Here is a 27,473-nt window from a genome sequence, read left to right on the forward strand (position 1 = left end):
ATCTGTCAAAATTTGAGTCATTGCTATGGCATGGTCATGTATGGCAAAATTACAAAAAACTGGGTGACAGTTGAAATACTTATGGGCCCAACTGTACACACAATCTGCAGGCCCACATAGTGCCAGCATCAGCATGATAACATCATATGCCTTCCCATATTCTCTAATAGCTGGTGGAACAGCATGCAGTCAGTGATGGCTTGTGTAACACCAGCAGGTGGGATTAATGATGTAACAATGTGATTGTTTTGTCTGTGCGTGCATGTCTTTTTCACAAGACTCCTATAAACCCACCTGCTCCTCATGAAGCACCACCTGGCCATTGAGCGGGCTGCCCAGTGCAGCCACAGTAATGAAAGGCTGCCACACTCCGCTGATGGTGCGGGGAAAGACATCATACAGATCAATGGTCTGCAGCCTGTCTGCTCGCTCACGCATGGCGAAAAGTGACACAGGGTTACACGTCGCCACATAAATCATATCTGTGAAAACAACAACAAATCAGCATGTCAACATTTCAATATACTGTATTTTGGATGTGTAGAACTACTAGGGGTACTAGATTTGTTGATCTTGACAACGCTGAGAACTTGCTGAAGGCTTTTGAAGTGTCTCAATAACGTGCATTCATGTCACCTCATCTAGGTGTGGGGTTCTAACATATAGCTTTAATAATAATATAGCTTTTCTTTACTGATTCCAGGTTTCTTACAGGATCTAAGGTTTTACATTGTTTTGAGCTGGATTTGTTGGATTTATTCTTAAAGTGCATCCGGAAAGTATTCACAGCGTTCACTTTTTCCAAATTTTCTTATGTTACAGCGTTATTCCAAAATAGATTAAATTCATTTTTGTTCCCTCAAGATTCTACAAATAATACCCCATAAAATATTTGCAAATGTATTAAAAATAAAAAATGACATGTATATACGTTTTCACAGCCTTTACCATGATACTCAAAATTGAGCTCAGGTGCCTCCTGTTTTCACTGATCATCCTTGAGATGTTTCTACAACTTGACTGGAGTCAAGTAGGGTAAATTCAGTTCATTGGACATGAATTTGAAAGGCACCCTGAACCTGATGGTCACTCTGAAAGAGATCCAGCGTTTCTCTATGGAGAGAGGAGAACCTTCCAGAAGAACAACCATCTCTGCAGCACTCCACCAATCAGGCCTTAAGACAGAAGCCACTCCTCATTAAAAGCACATGACAGCCAGCCTGAAAGACCCTCAGACCATAAGAAATAAAGATTAAACTCTATGGCCTGAATGCCAAGCGTCATGTCATGTCTGGAGGAAGCCGGGCATCGCTCATTACCTGACCAATACCATCACTACAGTGAAGCATGGTGGTGGCAGCATCATGCTGCGGGGATGTTTTTTAGTGGCAGGAACTGGGAAACTAGTCAGGATCGAGTGGAAGATGAATGCAGCAATGTATAGAGACATCCTTGATTAAAACCTTCTCCAGAACGCCCTGGACCTCAGACTGAGGTGACGGTTTATCTTCCAACAGGACAACGACCCAAAGCACACAGCCAAGATAACAAAGAAATGTCTATTGGACAACTCTGTGAATGTCCTTGAGTGGCCCAGCCAGAGCCCAGACACGATTGAGATCTGAAAATAGCTGTAATTGGTGCCAAAGTTGCTTCAACAAAGTATTGAGCAAAGGCTGTGAATACTTATGTACAGTACATGTGATTAAAAAAAAAACCTGTGGATAATAATGAATTTAATCCATTTTGGAATAAGGCTGTAACATATGTGGAAACAAAGAAATGCTGTGAATACTTTCCTGATCCACTGTAGATTTTTGAATGTTATTTACATTATTGGTGTTAGTTGATATTAGTGAATGTACAGGGATGATTGGAGAATCATTTTCAAGATCATGAAACATCCATAACACAAATTATCTATCAACAGCCACTACTTTTATTCCATTATGAAGCTCTCTCTGGATCTCTGGCCTACCGTTATCAGTCGTGACATCACAGACAAAGTTGATTTCATTCATTGGGAGCTGCCAGTGTGCGTACTCCTCGGTGAAGCTCATTGCTCTGGCCTCGTGCCTCTCCAAGGGATAACTCTGTACTCTTAAAAACACTGGGCCCTGAAAAGCACCATGCATCACTGTCACATTCATTGCATAGCATTACATTACACCGAACGGGCATAACATCATGGCCACCAATCAGGCATAACATTATGACCACCTGCCTATTATTGTGTTGGTCTTCCTTTTGCTGGCAAAACAGTCCTGACCTGTCGAGCATTAACAAAATTAACTACCTCAGCAATTTGAGCTACAGGAGCTCGCCTGTTAGATCGGACCACATGAGCCACCCTTCACTCCACAGCCTTGGCCACTCATGATCCTGTCACCGGTTCACCACTGTTCCTTCCTAGGACCACTTTTGCTAGATACTGACCACTTCAGAACGGGAACAGCCCACAAGAGCTGCAGTTTTAGAGAGGCCTACAATTTTGTCCTTTTTTCCTGCTTTTAACACATTAACCTGCAAAAAAACTTTACTTGCTGCCTAATTTATCTCACCCACTAACAGGTGCCAAGATGAAGAGATAATCAGTGTTATTTACTTCACCTGTCATAAGGTTATAAGGTCAAATTGTTATGTCTGGTCTTTGTACACTAGACAAGCTCTGGACTTGTAGTAATATGTGCGATACCTTGATATTTATACGATGGGATTCGGTAGGACACAGCTGTTTCTGCCGTGCACCGCCACCCTGGTTAATAGTCCAGTACCCAGCCATCTTACAGTCTGGTAATGGCAACCTTGAAAAGGGAGAATATGGATTCAGCATACATATGCATTTAAAAAGCCTGATTGTTGTAGAAATCCAGCTCCCTCTTTGTCCCACCCGTAGTTCATTTAATCATGTTTTAGTCAACAGAATAGCCTATTCATTATCCAGCAGCAGAAAGATGCACACAAAACAACCAAATGAAACAACCTCAAAGTACCTAACAGCACAATGGCTTCAGTTTAATGAGGTGGTTTTTTTTGTTTTTTATAGCACTCTTTGTCAGTGCGCACAACAAGCTGTTTCTGGGTTCCCGCTCTGCTAGTTCCATCTGCACACAGCTGTTCAGAAGCTACTCAGAGGTGAAAATACTACTCCAAGCACAGACTTAATATGCAAATGAGGTATTCTGTGAGTTATGATACTAAACCTGACAGCATTTTATTATGGTTTTCTATTTTCTATCTATTCAAAGATTGAACAGTGCGATCCAAAAGAAAATACTTGTTTCTTCGCCTTAATTATTTTCCAACAAACTATGTTTTAAATTACAACCTGACTTGGAAGAATTCCCACAACAAAAATGCTGAAAAAAAGACAAACATGAGACGAAAGAAACAAATATTTTCCTTTATTAAATGCCACATACTGTGTGTACACTAGGGAACAGATCCCGAGTGGTCAAGTCAAGTCAGTGTTATTGCAATTCGTTTCATTTCAGTTTAGAGGTAGAGAATATACCAAGATATTGCATGACAATAAACACAGATTGTTATAATGAATATACTTACTATACAGCTACACCTTAAATACACTATGCCTGGAGTCAAATTTAAAATTAATTTTAAATAATTAATTACCACAGGGACTTCTAAGTAATCATACTCTCAAGAAATTTACATTTAGAATCACGTGACGCTATAATTCTTATTTCTCTGTGAAGATGGAGCAGGCCGATGAAAGCTAAGCTGCATTTCAAGTATTAGTTCAGTTAGGAAAAGCTGCATAGTAGCTCTTCACTAATGATGTCAGTACACAAGAAGTGGACATGCCACATGTTAGAGAGAATCCTGGTTTCTTACTCCTTGGCCAGATGGATGCTGGTGGGTTTGGCACCGATTGGAATGCCATGCTTGTGCAGAGCTGCAATCAAAACCTCCCTCGTGTCCTTGTTGTAGGAGTCGAAGTCGAACACGTTCCTCACCACGTTAGCCAGGCCTTCGTCTGGAAATTTCTAGCGGAATAAAAATAAAGTGCTTTTCATCAACAAGAGGTCTGATAAAAGATGCATTGATGGCAAGATATTGTGGTGAGTGCTGTGGCAGGTCCAGGTGCCTAATGAGGGAGGCCTGGTGAGACAAGCCACTGCTGTCAATACCACCTAGGCTGACTCTGATAGCGATTTATGTACCCCTGTTACCATGACGACAGCCTCTCACTGCACACACAAGAGTGACTGGGCAAATGTATCATTAAACTTAAAATAGGTATGTGCACTAAAGGCAGGCATTGTAACATAACTAACAGAAAAAAAGGTGAGATGATTAATTTACAGGGCACCAAAAAAATCACAATCAATCACTTCTCACTCAATATGTGATCCAGGTCAGGTGGGATTACAGGAAATCAGATAAGAAAATCTATACACAAAATAAAGAAAGTTGGATGTGTTGAGAGAGATTTTGTATATTCAGAAGTGACCTAACGATGCTGGGCATTTTGTACGACGCTGCATGAACCTTTTTTTTCTTCTTCTTTCATTATTAGGTCTGCATTGGATCAATGAGTGAAGAGACACTTATTACAGATTCCACACATATCGATCTGAGGTTACATGACCCAGACTGCGTATTCATAAGGCACTGAGAAGGTAGAAAGGTCCCTTCTAAGGTTTTAAGTCCACACCTGCTTGAATCCAGAGTGCACGGAAGAGAAGCAGCAGGACGTGATTAAGATGGAACGGAACAAATTGTGTCTTAACACGTATTAGACGTGAAAGGTGTGGAGTGCTGAGAACAAGCATCAGCGACAGCATGGAATAAGAGATTCTCTCGCCAGGTGTATGAATTGTTGCATATAGTTAATGCTACTGTTAGGCATCTAGAACGTGTCTTTTTTATACGAACTGTTATAATAAAAATATAAACTTTTCAATATAAACAGAAAACGTTTGTGCCATTATATAAAAGTCTTTCCTTTTTTTTTTTTAAATCCACACAATTCAATTTGTATGGAAACGTATGAAACATTTTCAATATGTATTTTATAATTTGTCAGACCCCAAAATCTCTGGTTTTATATAAGTTGATTACGCAATCCATTGTCTGTGTTGAGCAAGAACATTATCGCTAGAAGAATGTGTGTCTACATATTCCCTTGTGTTTGTGGGCCAGAGTGGCATCCTGTCCTATACGTGTAAGCTAGTCACTGGACTGAGTGAAGAGTCACAGCACTGTCTCTCTCCAGCTACCAGAACCTCCAGTTTTGTACCTGTAGGTGTTTGACAATGTTGACCACCTCCCGAGTGGAGTAAGGGTAAGTGATGGTTCCCTGGTCTGCCATGGCACGTAGCTCTCCAAATGCTGCCACGAGCTTCTGAAGAACTGCATCAGGAACATCAGGTCCATACTGCTTAAGCATTGCCAACTCTGCCTTGGGCTTCGGATTGTCCACTGCATGGCAACTAAAGATGTCCCCTATTACAAATACCAACATTCATAAGATATCTGATACATGCGATACTTAAAAGTATTAAGTTGAGAGTTTTCAAAAATGCAAACAAATGAAGCCTCTCACGTTAAGTGTTCCCTCCAAAACAAATGCGCTCCTGCTGAATACTAGAGCATAACTAGGACATCTCTGAATGGACTGACAGGCATGCAACCTATTTACAGAGCATTAGGAGTTATCATGGCAAGTTTTCCCCAGAGTTCCTCTAAAAAAAAGACTTCACTTCATAAAAGGGAGGATAACTTTACTAAATATTACAAAATGTCTTCTCAGTTGACAATTGGTGAACATGTTTGTACATGCAATGTAAAAACTAAATTAACATACCAGTAATTAAATTCTACACTGACAAAAATAACGTTTCATAGTTTCGCTCTTTTGAAGTAGCCCTGGTGATTATACACACACTTAGAGTTTTCTAAGGAACAATTATTATTGAAATTATTAAAAAAAGGGCTTTTATTTTTTTTTTCTTAAGTTCCATGTACAAACTACATGGAAATAAATTCATATAAAAGCAGTGTCACTATAAAAATTTTTCTTAACAGTTCTCTAGAATAATCAGAAATCTGGTCAGATGTTTCCAATACCAGATGTCTTACCAAGAGCTCCGAAGAAGTCGTTTCCCAAGAAAGGAAAGCCTGGCCGATTGGCTAGAACAATCATGCGAAAGTCTGGATGCATTGTTATAACGTTGGCTCTCCCGTCTGCTTCCACTGAATCTGAAGTGAGAGGAACAATAATTTGTGTCTCCTACATTAGACTAATATTTACATTAAGCAAATAGCTATCCGCTATTCACTCTATTACCTGACACGATTCTTCTGCCGTCAGCCAGTATCATCTCTCCACTCTCCACCAGAGTCTTCAGGATACAGGTGACATTAGTGGGGGCTTTATCTGCCTCATCTATTACCAGGATGTGGCCCATCTTAACAGCCTTCACCTTTACACCAGCGCATGGAGACAAGCAAAGATGAAACGGTTCCATTTTCATAGCTCTAACACAGTCATGACGTCCTCGCTTTGCCGACTGCTATTAATCTCTCACAAACAGTGTCCGACATTTCACTTTCAAATCATGGCAAGTGGACAAGGGATTGCACAGGAAATAGGCCAGTGTACAAGGAAAAGTCTCATTCTTAGTCATAAATAGGTCGTCTCTATTTAGATATAAATTATTTTTCTTGAGAATCGTTTATGTGGATCTCCTTTTTATTTCATAGCGATTTTGTTTATTTTATAACCCATTTCGGATCATTGACAAGTTTACAGCACATAATATACCACCGAAAAAGATTCATTGCTTCATGAGCGCTTCAATGCTGACTCTATGAATACTCTGAGATCTGCTAGGAGTGCTAATTGAAGGGGCTAACCTCGGAGTTGTGCATGATGAAAAGAAGGATGTGGCTCGGTATCGAACCAAAGCATCATTAAAACCCATTTTAAAAGGACACACACTACTGTGGTGCACAAACAGTACGCCTAAATGCCACCTACTCACACTAACAAGACACCACGTAGACTGCAGAGACTAGCGGCCTGGTGGATTAGTACACACTGTTCACTGGCTTACTCATGAATCTTTAACATGCCTTGCCTCAACTGGATCACAGCATCAGGGGTGCCTGGCAACAAGTGTGCACTATTTGGAGCTCTGGAAAAATTCAACTACTAACTGACTAAACATTAATGTCAACAGGGATGGTACTTTTCATGCCTCTGCTTGGATTTATGAGCAATAACAGAAGATTTTGTCCTGAAACATATTAAAATGTTAAATATTTTAAGTAGATTGAACCATTTGTGATGTGCTTAGCAATAATGGTGCTATATTTGGCATTTTTTTGTAAAAAGTTATTGTGCTAGCTCAGTATTTAATCAGGGGAAATTACAGCAACGACTTAATGGTTAGGTTTCACTGTTAAGTTTTTTAGCAATGTTCATTGTCTATTTATTAAAAAAAAAAACCACAATGTAGAAGTAGTGGCAACAGAAAAGTTTGATAGCAAAATTTCCAGAATCCAACATAGCTATAGGAGTTACATCAAACACTGGACTCGGCTAGTTTGCGAGGTATTACATGGATTTGATCAAGAATGGTGGCGTTATCATGAAGCTTCAAGACAATATCTGTTAAAGCAAAGTGTACCGACGGGGATGCGAAAAAGCTTGACAGATTTAACATCTAAAGCTTTACTGCGTCAGTATCTTTATGTAGAGATAAAATACATGCGGTGCATCATTGGCACCAGATCAGCAAGTAGCTTTTTCTGGAATATAAAACAACATTACAAAAGTGAAAATAGAACAGGATGAAGCCATTTTAACGAAAAACATTACAAACAAATATAGCATAATATAAATACTGGATGCTATTAAAGCTCACATCTAAATGGACCCACCTTACTACACTGGACACTGTCAGTACAGAATCTCCTGTCTAACAATACAGTACACTGATAAGTATATATGCAGCCTTTATTAATTCCCCTCTTGACGACACATGTTTCAGAAAATGAACTGTAACAGGACACTAACCAAAGGTGAATCCTCATATACAATGATCCCATCCCTCACAGATGGCTGAAGAGTCAACGTCTGGACCGTAGTGTCTCTGTAGGAACCAAGAGCAAAGAGTCACGCACTGGGTATTAAGTCTTATCCCACAAGTTTAGTTCAAAAATGAAAAGTAATGACATCCTGACAACTCTCTTAAGGGATATGAGGTAGCTCTGCTTTGCACCATTGTTCTCCATATAATTATAAAACATACCATGACCCAAAACGTTAATAGCTAGAGTGTTCTCGCACATCTGTAGGTCTCAGATGTGAAGCGTTTCTCAGCAGTTACAGGCATGGAAAATCCCTGAAGTGATTTCTTTGGTCTAATATTAGAGGTTTGTAGCAGCTAAACAGGCCAGTAGGACACGATTGACTTTCAAACACCTTTCAAAAGGGCTCTGTGTTAACCTGATATATCGCCGCACGCATGTTCCACAATGAGCATGTAGAAGTTAGAATGAGACTTCTTTTTAGACACAGTGTCCTATTTTATAAAGCATAAAAATAATCACGACCCTAGCTAGAAGGAAGCTGTTTTTAATCAAAGCGGAGAATAAGATCACAAGATTCTTAGAAAATATATCTACCGCTCGAGGCTTATGATTTTAAAGACATGACTAATTTCACTAGGTATAAAGTTAATGGCCAAATATTTCCCTTCCTTTAGCTTTTTAAGTGGAATTGAATGAATGTTTAGGCAACAAGATTTTGCACATAGAATAGATTTACTGTACCTGTGAAGTTGCAGATATTCTCGGGGTCTGTTCATTAGATGTAGGAATCTGTCCACAATTTTGTTTTTTCCTACACCCTTTAAAATAAAGAGAGCAGTCTAATGTAAATACAGGAGACATACTTTTTTTTGTCTTTGTGAACAGTCATACTAAACTAAGACCTTCACAGAACACTAATATGTAACACAGAAGGAAAATCTGTATGTATCAGCTTACAAATGTGTCTGACTCTATCTAGAAGCCCGAGGTGCATTGGGACAGCTGTGATCATGCCATTCCTTCCATCAGCGAGCTTCCTCCAAGGACAGGGAAGTCAGTGATAGTAGAGAGTGGGTGAGGGTACAATCAGTGTAGGGCATGATAAGTTCTAGTTCACATTGTCCCTAAGTGTTTAAACCTCTGCTCTGCATTTAAAAACCATAACTTGACCTCATGACTCAAAGTCACACTGTTCCCAAAAGCGTACTATAGGAGCGTAATATACTCTCACTGCTCTACCAGGTTGTGTTAGGGAGAAGCTTAGTGGACACCTCTGTTCAGTGTAGAGCTGTTGAAAGTGTGTGTGTATATGCCTCTTACGTGCCTGATTGCCCACCAACAGCAGATGTTCCCCCAACAAGAAGTCTTTCAGCATGTCCTCCATAATCATCATGTGCTGCAACAAGAAGGCATTACACAAAGGTCTGCGTCGGTATAAGTCTCACTGCAATACACTGTGTTTTGATATCTCATTTTATTGATCAATAATACTGCAGCTACTACATAATTCAGTGTTTTACCAAAAAAAATTGAACTCAATTTAAACAAATATCTGAAAAGCAAGAAGAAACTTTAGAAGAACATGATGATAGTGAAGGTTAATATCAACTAGCATCAACTTTATCTAGTAACTCTTCTCTTTTTAACTTAGTAAATGAGTAAATATCCAAACCTACAAATTTGGAACACTGGAAAATTCAGGAATAATATACTTAAAATATCTGCCCTTTCTTAAAATCGAATCAGCCCTGTGATCATTAAAGAGTCATTGGACACTTTTTTCTCTGGAAGAGGTCCCTGGAAGAAAAAGTAAATAAACTGCATTTTTTGCTTTAAGTGTAAAAGTATACTATGAACACATCTCTAAGTCAATATACAAACTAAAAGTCCAACAATTAAGACAACTACACAAGTTAAATCGTATTTTTTTACCCCAGTGTTTTTAGTTCATCTGCAACATAAGAAAAAGGCCTACAACATCTGCAAACAGTGCAACGAAGCCAAAGTTAGATTTAAACACATGCAGGACACAGAGGCTGCCATATCTAAGCTGCATGTCCTCATTTTAGTCTCAGTGGTGGGCTGTATTCCTCTCCTGGGCATGTTCTAAAGACAAAAAAGCAGGCCATTGAGAAGTGGAACAGGATAAAACTTTTTCTTCATCTGCCTTTTCCTTGTCCCCTAACAGCACAGCAGGGGGCGTTTTTAGAAAGGGAGAGGGAGTATCTAGGTCAGGCCTGAGTTCTTTTCCTCACAAGGGTGACCTGGCATACTTACAGGGTGCCATTATCAAAGAGCTAAAGCAAACGTACTAAGACAAAAATATCGAATATAACTATATATAAATTTGATCATATATAGTTTTGTAACAGATGAGCAGGCTTGGTTTTTTTTTTAACATTAGCAGAGACAGACGTTTATAAAGTGTAACTGTTTGTAACTGTGATGCATAAAAAAAAAGGCAGACATGCCCTCTTATTTGTTAACGTCATAAAACCTGCACAGAATTTTATAATGAGGCTTTAATAAAAAAAACTATGTATGAGGGCAATGAATTGCCTAACACACTAAAAAGAGAATTAGCAGCCTCTTATCTAGATTCATAGGCAGTTCTTCACCCAGTATCATTCACAAGCACATTGTTGCCTAATTGTCACTTAGTAGCAGATAAAATGTAAGGTTATAACCTGAGTGAAGCATCAATCTTGACAACCAGCTAATCACTGGAATAAGTGAAGTTTAACTTGCTAATTATAATAGATTATAATGGCAGTAAGGAGTCTGAAAGCCTGCTGTTAAAAGAGAGGGTAATGGCTCAGGCTCACCTGTGTGTTCTCATAAAAAAGTACATCAGGGACCTTCATCTTCTCGTCTGGGCTATAGACATGAGCAGAGACCTTGCCTATGGTGAGAACTCCGTCTCTAATTGTGCCTGGCATTAACAAAAAAAAAAAGAGAGACAAATAATGTGAGGAAAAAGAGGAAGCAGGTGATGGAGACATTGAAGAAAAAAGCAAAAGCACAGCAGGCAAAAAAAAAAAAGACAGAACTTCAGAGAAAAAACACTGCTCATTCATAAAGCACAATGACATTTTGGTCACTTCAGCACTCACCATAGTCTGGTAGCACAACTTTAAAAAAAATGTACATTTTAATTGCAATATAGTTTAATATTTGTAGTCACTTGATGTATACAAAAATTTAAATAAAATAAAAATTAAAAATACAGAATAAACCTTTTATCCTTTTTTTTTTTAATCCTTTTTAATTATTCATTATGCATTAGATTTCACATAAAAAAAGCAGATTTCCTAAGAGGTTTTTCTGTGGCTAAAAACAAACATGTTATGACAATTGTAAGAATTAGAAGCTATTTGAGTACAAACCAAACCTTGGGGAAGTCTAAAAGATTATAACTTTTTTCCAATACCAACACACTGAGGCCTTTATCAATTTCATCCAATCACTATGCACACCATTTCTAGCAATTCTGTAATGTTGTTAGTACATTACTGCCATAAATAGATTTTTTTCTAGATTAAAATCATTTGTAAAGAACTGTAAAAAATAAATGAATAAAATAAAATGAAATAAAATAAAATAGTGTTTAAAAACCCTTCTTATTTGTAAATGCGTGTACAAAAATCATTCTTATGTATTTTGATAATATCAGCTTACTGGGTAACTTGGAGTATGATGTCCAAAAACTTTAATAGCAAGACGGAACTTGTTTTTATAGAGTAATTGTTCTTTAAATTCATTCTGGGATTTCACTACCCCATACAGTGTTTTATATATAGAACAGGTTATCCAGGAAACAGTGAGCAATTTTATACATATTAGATTTCTCTAATATATCATTGTATATAATAAGAAATCAAATTGGGCCTGATTTCTTGTAGACTGAGCTCCATTAGAGAAAAGAGACTGTGAGAAATAGAAATAATAAATGAAAATGATTAATCAGTGCTGGTGTACACTGTGACTCACAGGTAGTGTCTTTTAGCTCTGGGTCTGGATCAGTCCTCTCCTCTATCAAACAATTTGCCTGGTTTTTCTGTAGCGAAGAGCGAGCTAAGCTAGGGAGGAACCTACACGTGGAAGAAAAAAGTCTTAAATAAGCTTTGAAAATGTATATATGAAAGTTAATTAAGTATTATATGAATGTATTATATTCCTCTACACCTGGATAGCTTAATATTGATATATTGATGGTTAGCGTATGACTTCACACACACACACACACACACACACACACACACACACACACACACACACACACACACATATATATATATATAAAAGCATTCACTGTAAGGCTCACTGGATTGTACACTTATCTTGTACTTGTACTTCTACTGGTTAGTTGGAAGCAAATCTCTGGTACTTATATCACTGTTAGCATGTATTAAGTAGGTTGTGTTCTGCCTCACTTAAAAGTTGCTTTAGAACAATAAAAAACAATGTTAATGTCTGACAGATATGAATGCTACCTAGACAAGCAGGCTTTATTCACAGCATGAGCGATGCTTTCTTCGGGATACTGAGACAGACGGCGACAAATTCTTAACAGTTGCCTTGTAGACAATGAAGAAGCCAAAGACTGAGCCTGATTAGAACACAGATACACATACAAACAAACAAACACAAAAACACAACAGGGCAAATGGCTTGATTTTCATAGCAGTAAAATAAGTTAAGGTCACAATTTAATAAAAAGCAGCTGTCTATCCAGTCTATGTGTAACAATTTACCACTGGCAATATCTGTGTTTATAACTTTTATACAAGAGTAATTATAATTGCATTATTATTATTTATTATTATTATTATTATTGTATGATAACTGCTCTTTATTATTGTTGTATTTGAACTATGTGAAACCAACAAAACAACTTCATCTTATACGTGGCATATAAAAAGAAACCTGTAATTATTGTTAGTGTTGTGATACACTATGCATGCCATCTTACAGTTGGGTCATTGGTGCTTCTGAGGCTGTGGGTCAAATGCAGCAACTGTTCCACTGCTTCTTTTGGAACATTTGGAGTCTGCAAGATATCAGAATCACAATTAGGGAATAATTCATTCCCAATGTAATTATTAAAGTCTGTCAAACTGGAAGTCCATTAATGTTTTTTTTGGTGGATGTCTTTTAATAGGAAAGTTTCCTCAAGAAGTTAATCTAACATCGGAAGCATAACAAATGCAACAGTATAACAAAATCAGCATAATCTGGTGTGTCAGCAAAGAAAATCCAGTGGTGGACGAACTACACAGAGCATGTACCTGAGTAAAAAGTAGAAATACAGTAGGTAAAATATTACTCCAGTAAAAGTACAAGTGCTCCATTTAAACTTTCACTTGAGTAAAAGTACAAAAGAATTTGCCTTCAAATGTATTAAGTATCCAAGTATTATGATTTATTATGGCTATGTCTTATTATCATTGTTAGCCCAAGACCCAACTCAGTTTATGTGAAAAGACTCTTTTTCAACTACTTCAAAGTTTTTAACTACTTCAAAACAATCATGCAAATATACATTCAATTGTGCACAATTTATCAAACTCTCAGAACCAAACAAATCCTTGGCTAATTGCAGCCATAAGATAAATACAACATCTATATCTTTCTAATATGTCGTTTTACCCTGATTGGTGGCTTGCTGTGTGCTTGACCAGTTTTTATCCACTCATCAATAAAAAGGAACGAGTTGATTTCGCAAAGTGTAGTTGAGTAAAAGGCATTGAGATGTCGTGAAGTTAAAGTCAAAGTCTTCCAAAACAGTACAGATATGCAGAAAAACTACTTAAGTACAGTAAAGAATTACATTTACTCCATCAGTGCCCACCACTGAGAAAATCCATTATAACAGATTGAGTCTGGAAGTGAATTTGGAATAAAACCAATAGAAATGAATGACAGCAGAAGAATCCAGCTTATAGATTCAATAATTTTTATGTTCGTCAGTAAAATGAGGTCATAAAGTATATGGCAAGAGCCAATCAGCATGCCCTTTCGCATGCCTTCGACAGTTGTAAACCTTGGCAAAGAGTGACTGAAATGGTGTAGAGAATAATGAGAGGGAAAGAACAATACATTTGAAACAATTTATCTGCAATCAAATACAAGACTACGCCAAATCAATGCTGAAGTGACTGTGTACAGACCATTGCATGAATGACTGCTGCCTCCTCCACCTTGGCTAGGGGTCTGACTGCATGGAAGAAGAACATTGTGAGGATCTCAGGGTTGAGCCACTGCTGAGTACTGCTGCCTGCCACTGGCGGCTCAGCCAATGCAATGACCCGGAATGAAGGATGAATGGGAAAGATATGCCTGTGTGACAAGAAAAGCAGCAAAATGATAAAGTACGTAGTTAATCTTAGGCAATGAAGACACAACAGAATTTTATATAAATTCTCTCTAAAATCACTCTAAACAGACTGCACCATATTTCTATGAAATACTATCCAATATGGCTATATTCCAAATCCAGACCTGTTCAAACCCCTGCTCATTTAGCTCAACCTGTTAGGGGGGAAATGACTAGTGACAAGCATGACTCATCAACAGTCAAAAGTATGTGGACACCTGCCATTTAAATTCATATATGGCTCTTCCGCAAGCTGTTGCAGTAATTGGAAATGTGCACAATTGTCTAGAAAGCATTTCTATGATGTAAGTTACGATATCTCTTTTTTAAATCTGAAACATTTAAGCTTTTAATAAAAATGATGATTTTGCCACCTAATGCCACCAAAAAACCTCGCCAGAAATCCCTAGACTTCTGTTATTTTTACTTATTACCTATTAATTACCATTATGTGACTATATATACAGTGGAACCCGGTTATGTCGATGTCCTAGGGGGTTGCCAAAAAGCATCGAGATAACCGATGATCGAGATAAACGAAAATCAATATGGCGGCAATATATTAACGTGCTTGAAATTTCTTTATGTACATGATGTGCGTTAATAAATAAGAATGTGCATGCACGTGTTTTTGGAGGGGTTTTTTACACAACAGCGTTGCCGCGATTTGTTTGATGAAGGCATGCTATAAAAATACATACAGTACATGTTTGTTAACTGTCAGGAATCCACCTGCCACGCCCCCTTCGGCGCCCCGTTCGACAGGTGTTTTCTCGGCCGCTTTCTCTGAAGCTCCCGGCTTCAATCGCGCACATATGGTGCTCGTTTATCATCATCACCAGCTCCTATTTAAACTTCCACACCCTCACCGTCCGTTATTGTTGGTATATGTTGGTTCACGGCGGTCGTTGTTATCGCTCATGTGTATCCCGGTACGTGCCTTCCCACCGGCACTCTCTCAACGGCTGTGCTTTTCTTCTCAAAGCGCATCGCGGATTCCCCCCGATCCTGCCGGTGTTCATTCTATGCTTTTGCTGCTCATCCCACGTTCTCCCGTGTGCTGTTCAGCGCGCGCTTCTACTTCGCCTCCGTTCATCGCATAACATTTAACAACAAAAGGCATATGTGCACTAACTAACAGCAGAGATTCACCAGTATACAATACAACACCTGTAGCAGCTGTAAGGCTTGATTTTTCCGCCACTTTCGCGAGTTCTTCTGCGGCTGCACAGCGCCGATTGAGATAACTGACGTTAAATGGCAAATTTTTCCATATATTTCATATATACAGTCGAACCCACTTATCTCGACCTCGGTTAACTCGACAACCCTATTAAGTCAACATTTTTGAAGTGGAACCGCCAAATTCTCGCTTTGTCTTAGCATTTTTTATCGGTTATGTCGATATATTTTTTATGTATATATAAACTTTCTTTCGGCTTCTCCCATTAGGGGTCGCCACAGCGGATCATCCGTATTCATGATCCACATCTTCGATTTGGCACACACACACACACATATATATTATATATATAAAATGCAAATCTATTCATTTCATTATACCTGACTAGTGTCTTTTTCTAGTGGAATTTTTGTGTTTAGAATACCTTGTGCTTTATTTACATAGGTTTCTAAACCCTATGAATCTGGTCCTTGATGGCTTTCTTCACCCAGGAAACATGAACAAGTACATGTCTATGTAAACACTCATAGTGTGAGTGCTTGCAGCTGACAATACTACAAGTCCTGGTGGACTCACATTTCCTCCTAATCGCACTGGACAGCTTTGTCTATTTATAAACAGAGGAGAGTCCTGCATGTAATACACAGAAACCGCAACTGACAGAGGTAGGGGGCGGAAAGAAAGTGAGACACAAAACTCCTCACTGTTATATCATTGCCAAAGTGACAATCGCCTCCTGTTGCTTAGCAACACCTTGCTATCCCTCATGTCTGAGCCTGGTCCTAATCGTGTTTCCTGCACATTTTCCTGTGTTGCAATGGCAACACACAGGTGCAGCCCTAACATCAAAATGTCAAAAATGCTAAACAGCAGTTTTCTCTTAAGGATTGAAGGATTTGAGATGAATGAATTCAATAAATAATTACAGGAAAAAAAAAAGAAATGTAATAAATCAAGAAGAGCTTGAGCATCGGAGGCCTTCAGGGTATTCTTCAAATCTGATTCTTGGCATTGGGTCAGTCTCCTCTCTGCCTCCCTGTCTGGTTAGAGAGCCCAGCATGGTAGCTTCATTCATTAACTGGGCTGGAAAGAATGATGTGTGTGAGAGTGCACGTGTATGTGTTAATTAGGAGCAGCACTAGAACCACATGAAGTACAGTCTGGGATGCCGACTCGAAAGCCAGGAAGAGGAAGAGACTTTATTTCAGCCACAGACGGGCCACCGCAAACATCCTTCCTGCCCGTCTAGGTGGAGTTCCAGCAGCAGAACATATCCAGTGCCGAGTTTGTGGCCTGAAAGTTTACGACCTTTCGCAGTGATGAAATGTGGAGACGTCGCAGTAAAGAGGCAACTGTGACGAGCCTGTATAAACATCGACTAGTGGTTTTGTCCTTTTTAAAACAATTACACGATGACGTAGTGAAGACAGAAGTCGTTTTGCTATGGTGAAATTCCCTTTTTGTTCAGTCCACAACAGCTGAATTAATTAATATTAATGGAAGCAATTCATTCCAAAGATTGGGCAAAATGATGATGTAGTATTAAATATGCAGCAGGAATATTACTCATCAGTAAGTCGTGCTATATCCTTATTATTATTGTTATATATAATGAATGCAAATAGAAGGAGAATAAATTGTAAAACAATAGCACTTCCCCAAATAAGTAACTCCCCATTAAACAAGCTGCACAACCATTGTGTACTTCATATATAAAGGCAAGTAAAAACAGACACAAATATCTCAACACCCCTGACACCCCTATAAACTCAACCCTCAGTATAAAAGAAGCTTGAATTTCTGGTGGGCAGTTTCCTGTTATTGTGCTGTAAGATGAAAGCTCCCATTGTCACGGGGCTGGAACGCATCAGCGTTTTACCTGAGCGTTTGACAATACTGAGTCCTGAGTTTAATTTAGAGCCCCCTCTCTCAAACCTCAAAACAGGCACTTTTAACGTGGATGTGTGTTTAATTGCTGGTCAGAGATAGACGCTCTCTATGAGGGTGATGTCAACAGGAGTTAATCAACACCTCAGACATGGCTCTGTCCTTTCAGGGGGCTATGAGATGTCAGGTCAATTCAAACGTTCGCTTGGAGCACACGAGCCACTGGTTTTTTTTTTGTTGCGCTCTGTGCTTCAGAAGGGATGAAATATACGGCCGTGACAGAAACAGCCAAAAATAAAAATGACCACATAGACAAAGCATTACACTGAAAGTCAACCCTTTTATATAGTCTAAATAAAAAAAAAATCTATCCGAGGAATAGCTATAATCGAATTGACGATGGTTTATTTTTAAATAATCTGGAAAGGATATGGAAACAATCTTGATCGTCATCCTAATTGTTTTTTCATCAATGTAATTAGGCTTAAATTGAATTAAATATAATACTAAAGAAATAAATGTCTTTAAAATATCATCAAGTATATCTTCCATAAATAACTACACTTTTTAAAAACCTTTTATTAGTAGTGTTAGGTTATGTAGAGAATCCAGCCTTGTAAATGAGTTGCAATAGAAACGATAATGTTTTAGACCGAGTGCATTAATCTAAACGTGTGCTTTGAGTCACAGCTAAAGCTCCAGGAATTTTATCAACACCTTCAGATGATGCAAGAATTAAACAGTGTTGTATTGTAAAGTGTATTAAAACAGTATAAGAAACTGCAGGTGTTCTGAAATTGTGACTGAATATGATCAAACACTTTTTTTTTTTTAAGTAAAATCGGTATAATAAGGCATCTCAGTTGTAATTAGGCACTGTTGGAGCTGTTAATTAATATAAGTTTCCATGGGCAAGTTAAGACGCATAAAATGAAGACTCCCTTTCTTTCTATCGGTCTCACACACACTCACACACACACACACACACACACACACACACACACACCTCATTTCCCTTATAACACCTTGCCATTGACGTAATCACATGTGCCAACACGGGCTGTTGTTCCCACTGGGAGCAACTGTTACTGGCTGTCAGGGAGTGAAACAGTGGAACACAGAAGTGCAGGGTTCAATTTCCTCATACAAGCAGCGCAACATATCCTCTGCGACCTGACCGAAAACCAATAACATATATTGGCCCCCAATTGTTTGTTCTAAAGATTTAAGCATGTCTATATTAACACTATAGCACAGGCATGTTGTGCTGGGATGTAGACTGTAGTACCTCTCCTGAAGCTCAGGCTCAGTGAGCTGGAGCTCTTCTTTCAAGGCTAGGTAACGGTCCCACCTCAGCAAACGAGTTCCATCATACAGAGCCAGCTCTCGGTCGTGCAGCAGCCTGCGTGGAGATCACACACACGCATTTCAGTCACAGCACCACATCTACCTGCATTGTGCTTATCAAAAAATTCAGTAAATAACCTTATATGGCGCATACCTGGAAAGCACAGCCAGAGTTCCCAAGTTAACCCGATGGATGCCATCCAGCAGGACCAGCTTGCCCTCCTGAGCTGCACTGACCAGCGGAGATGCCCTCCAGGCCGTGTCACCATTAGGCAGCGTGTACCGCTGCTGGAGCAAATCCCGCGCAGTCATATCCTGCCACATAGACACATGTGCATATGATAAGTGCAACCATACAAAACAAAACAATACCAAAACAGGCTGCAGGAGAAAAGAAGCCATTGTGATGTTTTTCCACATTGTGTTTAATCCCCATTTAAGTCATACAACCTCAAGAGCAAAGTAATTAGCTGTAATCATTTGTCATTGTGTTGTTATTTAAACTGTTTACAGAGTCAAAACCTAGACAGAATTTTCTTTTAGCTTTAAAGAATTCAATTGTTAAGGCTGATAAAGAGGGCTTCTTGGCGTGCACTGTTCTTGGAAATAAATTACGTTACACAATTATTACTCACATATTTCTTACTCACATCAAAGTTACAGGATTAGTAAATAGCAAATATATTAAGAGAGAGAATAATTAAAGTGCCTACTAATAGGCATTTCCTAGCAAAACTTCATTCATTTAGGAATTCAAACAAATTACAGTTACATAACTCTATACATCTCACATTAAATCTACCAGGAAAGTATGTTTTTGTTTGTAAAAGTGTGAAAGTTCACAAGTTGACAGCACTTGGCCATAGGGAGTAGTATGTACAAACTCTATCTCAGCTTCATACTGCAGGCTAAAACACTACATGTGATCGGGGACGAGCAGGGCGCTATGGAAACAAGAAATGAGAAATGAGAAAAGACTCAAAGGCTTATGTGATGAATTATAGCAGAAAAATTCCTTTTGTCCCCCGGACGCCGGGACCCCTGACCTGCGCTAGCTAAAAATATCCACAGCATGATGCACAGGCTGCTTCCTTTTCCTGCTTGCTTCAGACCGAGCCAACAAATTCCCAGCATTCCACAGCTCACACACAGACTCACTTAACCGCACACATACACTTGCACACGTGGGCACCAGAAATTTACTACCTACGGCAAAAATGCTTAACCTCTGCTTCTAATAGCCTGTGTGACTGACTTCAACACAACAAAGTGATATATTCACACGCTCGTTAGGGAGAAAGTGGGTTTGTGGGTGTTTTTGTTTCTCGTGTGGGGGATGATGTGTTAAATCACACACAGCAGCTTTCAAAGGAGATTGTGGGCCTTCCAAAATAAAGGAATAAAACATGCTGAGGATTTGAGACTTTTAAGTTGATAAATGGTTCAAGAACAACTTGATACCGATGATAAAGTTCTGGAGTATTAAATCTTAAACAACTAAAAACAATGCCACAGTGTTCTTCCCAAAGACATGTCTCCTTCCACACTTCTGTAGAAAAAAATAATATAAATACAAATGTTTAACATCACACCAACAGCTTCCAGTCATATACGTATATATATATATATATATATATATATATATATATATATATATATATATATATATATATATATACACACACACACACACACACACACACACACACACACACACGTAATTTCCGGACTATAAAGAGCACCCATTTATAAGCCGCACCCACTGAATTTTACAAATATTTTTATTTGTAACATAAATAAAAAGTGTCTACACTAATGAACTTTACAGGCTTTAATGAAAGACAGTGTCTGTTAAGCGGTGTAGCGGGTGAAATATGTTGCGCTTCCTTTAGGAGCATATCAGTATTTTGGGAATAGCCTGCCACTGTATTTTTACAGTATTACTGCGTGTGTTCAAGACGAGGATTATGTGCTCATTATTTTCTGATTTTGCTGATTTCTAAGTTTCTTTGACTAACCCCTAACGCTGTTGCCAAGAAAAATGAGATTATGATTTCTGTTGCAACTAGAGTTAGTGAGCTCTCCCTTCACCCAGACTCAACGTGTTACAACGGCTTGTATCTAAACAGTAGCCGACCAAGAAAGTCATTGTTCACTGTCTTCCTCCTTCCTTTCACAACTATTTATCTCGGGAGTTTATCTTTTTGCATCGTCGTGCGTTTAAAAATCACCCAGTGGAAGTTTTTCTCCCGAAGCCGTGCAGCTCAGAACACAGGTGAGGTGTGTTTTTTCGTTTCCGTTCGGAAATTTCATTAATCTAATGTTATGGGGTTCAGTTTTTTGGCTTGAAGTTTGTGAAACCGGGAAAAACCCAGGAAAAATCCACAAATAAGCCGCTTCGTTGTTTAAGCCACAGGGTTCAAAACGTGCAACTATTTATTTATATATAATTATTAGTAGATATGTAATACTTTTATTATATAGAAAGTGACCAATAATTTGTGACCACTATTTTATACGTAGATCGGTTTTTCCTCACAGGAAAAGAATATCAGGATTTATTTAATCTTTTTTTTTCTTTTTTCTTTTGCATAAGGCCTGTGTGTGAAAGAGTCAAATAAAATCGAAATCGGATCGCATTGCGTCGTTATAGAGGTGAATCGTATCGAATCGCATCGGTAGCTACTTCAAGTATCCTTAATGTATCGTATCGTTGACTATAAATCAAGATGCGAACCGCATCAGCCTCAGTTATGCACAATCGATTATAGCAAATTATTATATCTTTTCACATTGATGGATTTTTTACAATATTAGTATAATATGATCACATGACCTAGCCTTACTGACTAGGCCAAAACATCAAAACACCACTACAGGAAGAGGAGTGGTAAAGGACAACACTATTATTCAAAACAACGTGAAGTAACAGCTCTACTTTTTCTTCAACTGGATGTTTCCAGTACAAGAGATTCAGGCCTCAAAATAGAAATAACTCCTGATCTTTTAACCGTAGCTATTTATGGATGTTTTGTGGCTGTAAATACATTTTATTTAACTGTCCTACATGAGTACATGGAAATGTCAAAGTTAAACTCAACCAATTAGACACTACCAGTGTCCCTCCTCCAGCTCGACTGGTGGAGAGAGTTGAATGACCGGGCTAGACAGCCTCAGAGAGCACAACCTCTGGCATGACTGTGCTCACGCTCAGTGGGCTGCTCTCTGAGCCATTGATTTGTTTCATCCAGCATTTAAAAACATTTGACATAAACAGCTGTATAATAGCACCATAAATGCCTTGAGGATAAGCTCTACATTCCAGCAATGCTATTTTCCACCTGACCTCTTAGGACTATCCATCAGCCGATCGATTTTTTGTCTTCAGGATGAGTCCACTTATTTTAGAGTCATTTTTTTATGTTTACTTATATCTTGAGTGCAAAATTTAGTAGAAATACAAATCATTCACAGCTTTAAACAGCATCAGCAGGACATCGTAGCCAATCTTGAGCTTAAGACACACAATATAGTTTAAATAAGACAAGGGTAATGTGTTTTTACATTGTTTCCCTTATAAGGATGCGTTTTAAACTAGAAAAATGACAGAATACATTTCAACAATCTAAAATAAATATTGGTTTCGCAGTCTCGTGAACAGTTGTGTGAAAAAAAAGTACACTATTGGAATTCTATAGTTTTTACATATAAGGACATAAAAAAATCATCTGGTCCTTAAATACAACTTTCTATAATCATCACATGACATATTACACTATGTTATTTATTTTGTACAAAAATCAAGATGAAATGGAGAAACCACGTGTGAAAAACTAAACTGCTTCCATAGGAATAAAAAGGCTAAGTAGGAACCAAATGCTGCTAATCAAATGCCCTTGATTAATCAGTGTGAGTTCCTCTACAAAAGGCCAAGTTTTAGCAGTTTGCTGGTCTGCAGCATTCAGGTGTTTGTTAACACAAAGAGGAAAGACATCAGCTTAGAGATGCAACTGCTCATTGGACGGCCAGACCTCAACCCGACTGAAATGCTGTGCAGGACCTTAAGAGAGCTGTGCATAAACAAATGTCCTCACCGAACCGAAGCAACATTATCCAAGAGTGGGCTCAAATTCCTCCACAATGATGCGAGAGCCTGATAAAGTCATACATAACTCAATTACTCCAGGTTATCGCTGCTAAAAAGGGCTCTACAAGCTATTAAATCATAAGGTGTATTTAGTTTTCACACCTATTTAAACTGTAGAATTCAAAGAGGGTCTACTTTCTACTTTTTTGACTGTTGTGTGTTTTTATATAAACAATAATTCCAGATATTTTTGTAAAGTAATTATAATATAATAAGCAGAAAAGATTTCTTTAGATGGGTATGTGAACGCTTAATCTTAACTCGTCATTATGATTGTGAGTGGACTGAAAAAAAGAAAAAAAAAACAGAAACACAAATATGTGAAGGTAAATTATTTTCCACTATACCTGATAAAGCATAATAGGCTCAATGCTATACCCAAGCATTTCAGCAAATTCTTTGGCAAGCACAGATTTGCCACAACCCTGTCAAGAAAAATGAAAAGTGTATGAGTACATATGTTTCATGTTTAGTAATCAGCCTCAGCTCATCACACTAATCGGACATTCAGTGAAACGAAGTGATTCAGAAACACACTCCACAAGGCAAATGCTTACACAATATGAGGCAAAGGAACCTTCCTAATTAATTTAACAGGCTGCTAGGATACTGTTCTGTCTATTGTTCTTGTAGTTACACACGTCAGGTCTGTAGTTAAGAGCTTGATTGATGTGTGTAACCCTTTCTGCTGCGGTTCAGGAAACTGCTTGTGTACCTTAGCTCCGATGAGACACATGTCTTTGACGAGGTGAGACTGCATCATCTCAGCAAGCAGGTGAGCGTGGGTGGGAGTGCTGATGAAAGACGGACTGCTGTCGGGGGGGCGGGGGGCTCGTGATCCGGCTGGAACCTGCAGCATTTCCATTTGAGACAAATGAAACGCTCAGAGTATTGTTCTCTTACAATCATATCAATGAGAATCCAATTTTAATGTGTTTTTCCCTTAGTGTGCCCTGGCTTGTTTTAATGTTGGTTAAAGGGCGAGAGAAGGAACTCTAAAAATCTAGAGCATCTTTTCTACTTTCTCAGGCATTTACTAAAATGCATAAGGATAAATTTTTTTGAACCCTGACCTGGAAGGAAACAATTTTGTCAGCGATGCTGAGAGTAACTGATGCTTCTCCTTTGTGCCCTGGCTCCACATGTACAACAGCATGGGTAGATGGCTGATTCTTTCCATCCATCAGCTCAAAGCGCTACAAAGAGAGAGAGAGAGAGAGAAGAATATGAAGGAATCATTACTTAAGCATAGAGTAGAGGGGAGAAAGACAGTGAAAGATAGGCGACTGAGAGAGTGACAGCGAAAGATTAAGACAAAGAAATACAACATGAGACAGTGGAACAATACTGAGAGAGAAAGAGGGGGTAGAGAAATTGAGTAACAGAAATAGAGGATGAGAATCCTAGATTTCTAGAGAAAATCTAGAGAATAGTTAGATAGATAGATAGATAGATAGATAGATAGATAGATAGATAGATAGATAGATAGATAGATAGATAGATAGATAGATAGATAGATAGGGCATCTACAAGAAGTGTAAATAGTAGAAACTGTGCAAATTGACAAGTGCAGATAAATATGTAAGTATATGTACAGCATGTAATATATGCAAATAGATGTACCACAAAATAAATAAAAAGACTATAGCAGTGAAAAATGTGCAAAAGCTAATAAGCAAGTACACTAAGTATATATGCATAGATATTAGGCAGGATGTATGTAAAGAATATATAGATACATTTACATGTATGTGAAATAGTAGTGCAGATGTGTGTAAGGCACAATATGTGCAAAGAATAAGGGGTATTTAAATTTACAATATGCACATTGAATGCACAACTGTAGAAAAGTTATACGCAAAAAAAGAAATAAATACAGAGATAAAGAAAAACAGGCAGGGAGACAGTCTGACAGAGAAAGAGTGAGACAAGAAAGACAAAGTGACAAGCTGTCTTTTAAAAAAAAATTAAAGTAATGAGAGTCAGAGACAGATAGTACCAGAGAAAGAGATACATTGGGACAGAGAATGAGAGCTATACATAGCAATGAGAGAGAGAGAGAGAGAGAGAGAGAGAGAGAGAGAGAGAGAGAGAGAGAGAGAGAAACACTTACATTAAGCACACCCTCCACAGCATTTCGACCCTCTTTCCCCAACATGGTCTCATACGGGTAGAGCCTCTGGACCAGCTGCTGAGCAGACAGCATGGGAAACAAGTCCTGCAATAGTACAGAAACATCGCTAGTTCAGCCACTTCCCAGCTGATGTTACTGGTTTCCACATCAGACGGGGATGTTATGCTAACTCACCAGCATTTTAATAGCAGATGGTAGATTGTCCACAGGAAAGTCAGGGAGACCCAGATTGTTGGATTCTTGGGAACAAAGAGTTGTAGCAAATGACAGGAGCTGAGACACTCTGACAAGAAAAAGGACATCATTAATGTTCATCATTACGCTGCTCAATATACCTACACAATACATCCTAAATTCCTGTTTACCTTTCGGCTTTCACATTCGGTCCAAGACTGTACAGGATTTCGAGCTGGTCCTGAGAAAAGCAAGAGTAACCTGAGTCAAGTGTATTTTACTCGATGTAGTAGTAAATAAATAACATGTGACCTTTGTACCTTAAAGGGCAAATAGTAGACGTCTCTAGCCTGGAAGCGAGAGCGTAAGGGTGGATCTAGAGGGTTGCCCTTGTAGCGTGGCACGGGGAGCCCCAGAGCTATGACACGGAAATCCTCGCTCACGCGCACAATCTTCCACTGGTCCAGTTCTTCTTTAGTGTGCTCCTACAATCAGCACACAACATAAGATAAGATATACCTTTATTCATCCCACAGTACATATATAGAAAAAGTATAGAGACATGATACAGTATATACACAACACAATGTATAAATACAAAAAGAAGAAGAAGAGAAAAAACACCACGAGTGAGTGGTTACGCTATCGTACATACTGCACTGAGGTTATATTGCACGGTTTTAAATTATTGTTATTTGGAAAAAACGTTGTTATTGTTATTGCACAGTTAAACAGTAATAACTGTATATTTTGGTGACTGGTTTACTGGGAGCAGCTCTGATTGTAAAGTCTAATAGCAGCAGGGAGAAAAGATCAGACACTTAGGATTTAACAGTCTGTCACTGAAGGAGCTGCTCAACGATGAGACTGCTTCATACAGGGGGTGAGAGTCGTTCTCCAGCAATGATGATAGTTTAGCGAACATCCTCCTTTCTCCCACCTCCTGCTACAGTATGGGGGATTTAACTCACTTTACACAAATACATACAGCTGATGAGTTTCCAAAAGCAGTTTTATAAACCAGTTTCTGGTGGAAAGTCATTTTCAGAGATCATGTCATCTTCATCATGTTATGCTTCTCTTAATGTTATTATTTGTTTTACATAAAAAGATCCCTTTACTAATATTTACATCAGATATTTAATACTTCTTTAAATTCATTTAGTTTCCATTTAAGGAACTATCTAAAACATTATCAAATGTGTACTCTTTAAGACAAAGGATGACCAAATCCACTTCCACCTTCATTCTTTGCTCTCCACCCATATAAATAAATATTCCATTTCATTATTTTAAAAGCATCTATTTAACTGTATCTGACCTGCAGCAGTTTGTCATAACGCTGGGCAGCCATGAGGAAACGTCCGTCCTCTAGCTGCATCTCACGGTTCTCCAGCAGGTTGTTCAGGACAGGCAGCACGTTCCTCTCTGCCTTCTCAAGCCCCTCCAGAACCAGAATTCGGCCCTCAGTCGCTGCTCTCACAGCACACTGCACACACACGAAGAACACAACTTCACCTTACACTACGCTTCAAACTTTTAGCTCAATTGGTCCTCTTAAAAGCTCACTTTCAAGTGACCTTAAATAAATTCTACAATTATCTTCCAATTATCTGTAATATGATTTTGAATATCAGTTGAAATAAACAATCCTGGGAAATCCCTTTTCTGCACTGTTTATAAAAATGATACAGCTGATTTACCCAAAGCCTAAAAATAAGCCCCATTGATATCCCTAAATAGATGTGGGCAGACGGATCCGATTTCTTCAGTTATGACGATGCAGCCGTACAAACATAGGCGAGAATCAAACGGTCTTGACGTCGAAAGCAGGAAATTCTAAGCTACTCCAGTGACCACAAAACAAGTTCCTATATAATTAGGTGAGTGTGTAAGTATATGCATAATTATATGGAAAAAGGGGGCCTACCAAAAATGCAGCCAGATGCTCTAAATTTAACTTTGGATCTATTTCCATTACGGACCATATAATCCTATAATTACTAAAGATGCAGGACGAGGAGGTGAGCTGAAGCCACACACAGGCCCCACAACGTGTTTATCAATGAAATGGCCCATCAGTTTATGCCTTTGAACTTGCAGTACAGCGAAAGGAAAGAAAAAGATGATCTCATCTGCAAGAACTTTTCCTGGATGTCCT

General features: G+C 38.6%; 1 protein-coding gene across 1 annotated transcript in view; it reads right to left on the minus strand.

Annotated features, from left to right (window-relative positions):
• The window catches only part of vwa8 (von Willebrand factor A domain containing 8), a 69,556-nt gene that overhangs the window by 37,091 nt on the left and 4,992 nt on the right, over positions 1 to 27,473 (minus strand). The window contains exons 5-29 of the mRNA XM_046844880.1: positions 26,634 to 26,801; positions 25,633 to 25,797; positions 25,504 to 25,553; positions 25,313 to 25,421; positions 25,118 to 25,222; positions 24,078 to 24,200; positions 23,720 to 23,854; positions 23,352 to 23,429; positions 19,012 to 19,172; positions 18,799 to 18,912; positions 14,235 to 14,403; positions 13,037 to 13,114; positions 12,558 to 12,673; positions 12,055 to 12,155; positions 10,890 to 10,996; positions 9,389 to 9,460; positions 8,806 to 8,882; positions 8,048 to 8,123; positions 6,314 to 6,449; positions 6,106 to 6,225; positions 5,264 to 5,469; positions 3,856 to 4,007; positions 2,696 to 2,804; positions 1,979 to 2,117; positions 295 to 482 (exon numbers count right to left, since the gene is read on the minus strand). Coding sequence (XP_046700836.1) covers positions 295 to 482; positions 1,979 to 2,117; positions 2,696 to 2,804; positions 3,856 to 4,007; positions 5,264 to 5,469; positions 6,106 to 6,225; positions 6,314 to 6,449; positions 8,048 to 8,123; positions 8,806 to 8,882; positions 9,389 to 9,460; positions 10,890 to 10,996; positions 12,055 to 12,155; positions 12,558 to 12,673; positions 13,037 to 13,114; positions 14,235 to 14,403; positions 18,799 to 18,912; positions 19,012 to 19,172; positions 23,352 to 23,429; positions 23,720 to 23,854; positions 24,078 to 24,200; positions 25,118 to 25,222; positions 25,313 to 25,421; positions 25,504 to 25,553; positions 25,633 to 25,797; positions 26,634 to 26,801 — 3,054 coding nt within the window. The remainder of the gene's footprint in view (positions 1 to 294; positions 483 to 1,978; positions 2,118 to 2,695; positions 2,805 to 3,855; positions 4,008 to 5,263; positions 5,470 to 6,105; positions 6,226 to 6,313; positions 6,450 to 8,047; positions 8,124 to 8,805; positions 8,883 to 9,388; positions 9,461 to 10,889; positions 10,997 to 12,054; positions 12,156 to 12,557; positions 12,674 to 13,036; positions 13,115 to 14,234; positions 14,404 to 18,798; positions 18,913 to 19,011; positions 19,173 to 23,351; positions 23,430 to 23,719; positions 23,855 to 24,077; positions 24,201 to 25,117; positions 25,223 to 25,312; positions 25,422 to 25,503; positions 25,554 to 25,632; positions 25,798 to 26,633; positions 26,802 to 27,473) is intronic.

The sequence above is a fragment of the Silurus meridionalis genome, chromosome 3, assembly GCF_014805685.1.
Source record: "Silurus meridionalis isolate SWU-2019-XX chromosome 3, ASM1480568v1, whole genome shotgun sequence".
Classification (NCBI taxonomy): Eukaryota; Metazoa; Chordata; class Actinopteri; order Siluriformes; family Siluridae; genus Silurus; species Silurus meridionalis.